The sequence below is a fragment of the Otolemur garnettii genome, unplaced genomic scaffold, assembly GCF_000181295.1.
Source record: "Otolemur garnettii isolate 467f Iridium unplaced genomic scaffold, OtoGar3 scaffold00021, whole genome shotgun sequence".
NCBI lineage: Eukaryota > Metazoa > Chordata > Mammalia > Primates > Galagidae > Otolemur > Otolemur garnettii.
The window spans coordinates 18,625,212-18,627,005 of record NW_003852416.1 but is presented as its reverse complement, the minus strand read 5'-3'; the positions used below and the strand labels follow the sequence as shown (position 1 = coordinate 18,627,005).

The following is a 1,794-nucleotide window of genomic DNA, read 5'->3' as shown; positions in this document are numbered from 1 at the left end:
CCAGGAGTTGGAGGTTGCTGTGAGCTGTGATGCCACAGCACTCCACCCAGGGGGACAGCTTGAGGCTCTGTCTCAAAAACAAAAACAAAAAAACTCAATCAGTAAGGGCATCAGGGAGGAGGGAACAAAGTGGAGATGGGGTTAATAGGTACACAAATATAGTTAGATAATTAGACAAAATGAACAATATTTGACAGCACAACAAAGTGACTACAATTAACAATTAAGTTTAGAGTATGCTTTAAAATAACTAAAGAATGTAATTGGAATATTCCTAACACAAAGAAACGATCAATGCCTAAGGTGATAGATACTCCGATTACCCTGATTTGATCACTTCACATTGTATGCCTATATGAAAACATCACATATACCATATAAATATATATAACTATTATGTACCCATAATAATTTTAAATCTTTAAATTGTTATTTAATTTTTTTAATTTAAATATTAAAAAAAGCAAAACAAAAAATACTCATAAGTAAATTCCATACATCTGCCCTTAAGAGAAAAAAAAGCAAACTTTCCTTTAGGCTCAGTACCCATAGCTCAGTGGTTAGGGCACCGGCCGTATACACAGGAGTTGGCGGGTTTGAACCCAGCCCCAGCCGGCCAAACAACAATGACAACTGCAACAGAAAAATAGCAGGGTGTTGTAGCAAGCACCTGTAGTCCAAGCTACTTGGGAGGCTGAGGCAAGAGAACTGCTTAAGCCCAAGAGTTGGAGGTTGCTGTGAGCTGTAATGCCACAGCACTCTACTGAGGGAGACATAGTTGAGACTCTGTCTCAAAACAAACAAAAAAAACTTTCCTCTAAAAGAAACATACATACATATTTTAAACAGTCTGGCTTTAAAACAAAAACACTTTATCAATTTTTTAAGACAGTTTTCAAGGGCAGCACTTGAGTTCTCAAGCTATTTTTGTTCCTTCTGCGCCAACTCCTAACTACTGAGGCTATAGCCGTGAGGCCTGTGACCTAGCACTCAGTATTCTATGACTTCCTGCTTCAGTGTTTGTAGACCATTACATGGTCAGGATATTTTTTACTTTTCTTCTGTGGAAATTGGTGAGAGAGTAAGATACATGACTTGGCCTATTTTACCTCCAGATATAATTCCACAGTGGTTTAGGAAATAGAATGACTGATATAAAAACCCATATGGCACATAATACAATGGGATTTCTAGTGAACAAAATGAAGTAATCTCAACTCATTTGAGTCAACAGAATCAGTAAACTGGTCAAAACCATTAACACTGCATACTATTAGACTCACTTCGGCACCAGATAGAAACATATATATTTAAGGATAGCATGAAGCAAAGGCAACTGCTACACCTCCTCACTACCACTTACCAATGCAAAACAGGATTTAAACAGGTACAGCCATATAGGCTTTTCAATGGAATCAAACTATATGAAATTCAGAAAGAAAAAGAGATTTGGGTTTTAATATAACCAACCTGAGCTAATACTGTGATGAAGTTGCGATTTAAATGAACAGCTTCATAAAGTGCCAGAAGAATGGCCTCATTGGTTCTAAAGAAAAAGAGAACAAATTAGAATGGTTCTCACAGTGGAAGAGTTAAAAGTATAACCATCAAGATAATATTTCACCCCAGGTCCTCATTATGAATCCCTTTCAGTTTCTATTGTTCCCTTTACTTCGCTTTTGTGCATATGCAAAAGTATACTGGAAGGACTCAAGACCTTAACTTTAATTCCGGAGGACCAGTTCTTAGCTACCTCATTATTTTTTTTTTTTTTTTTTTTTTTTTTTTTGGGGA

General features: G+C 36.6%; 1 protein-coding gene across 1 annotated transcript in view; it reads right to left on the bottom strand.

Annotated features, from left to right (window-relative positions):
• Positions 1–1,794, bottom strand: part of CUNH10orf76 (chromosome unknown C10orf76 homolog) — a 232,993-nt gene that overhangs the window by 180,612 nt on the left and 50,587 nt on the right. Inside the window, exon 12 of the mRNA XM_023511776.1 lies at positions 1,471–1,546. Coding sequence (XP_023367544.1) covers positions 1,471–1,546 — 76 coding nt within the window. The remainder of the gene's footprint in view (positions 1–1,470; positions 1,547–1,794) is intronic.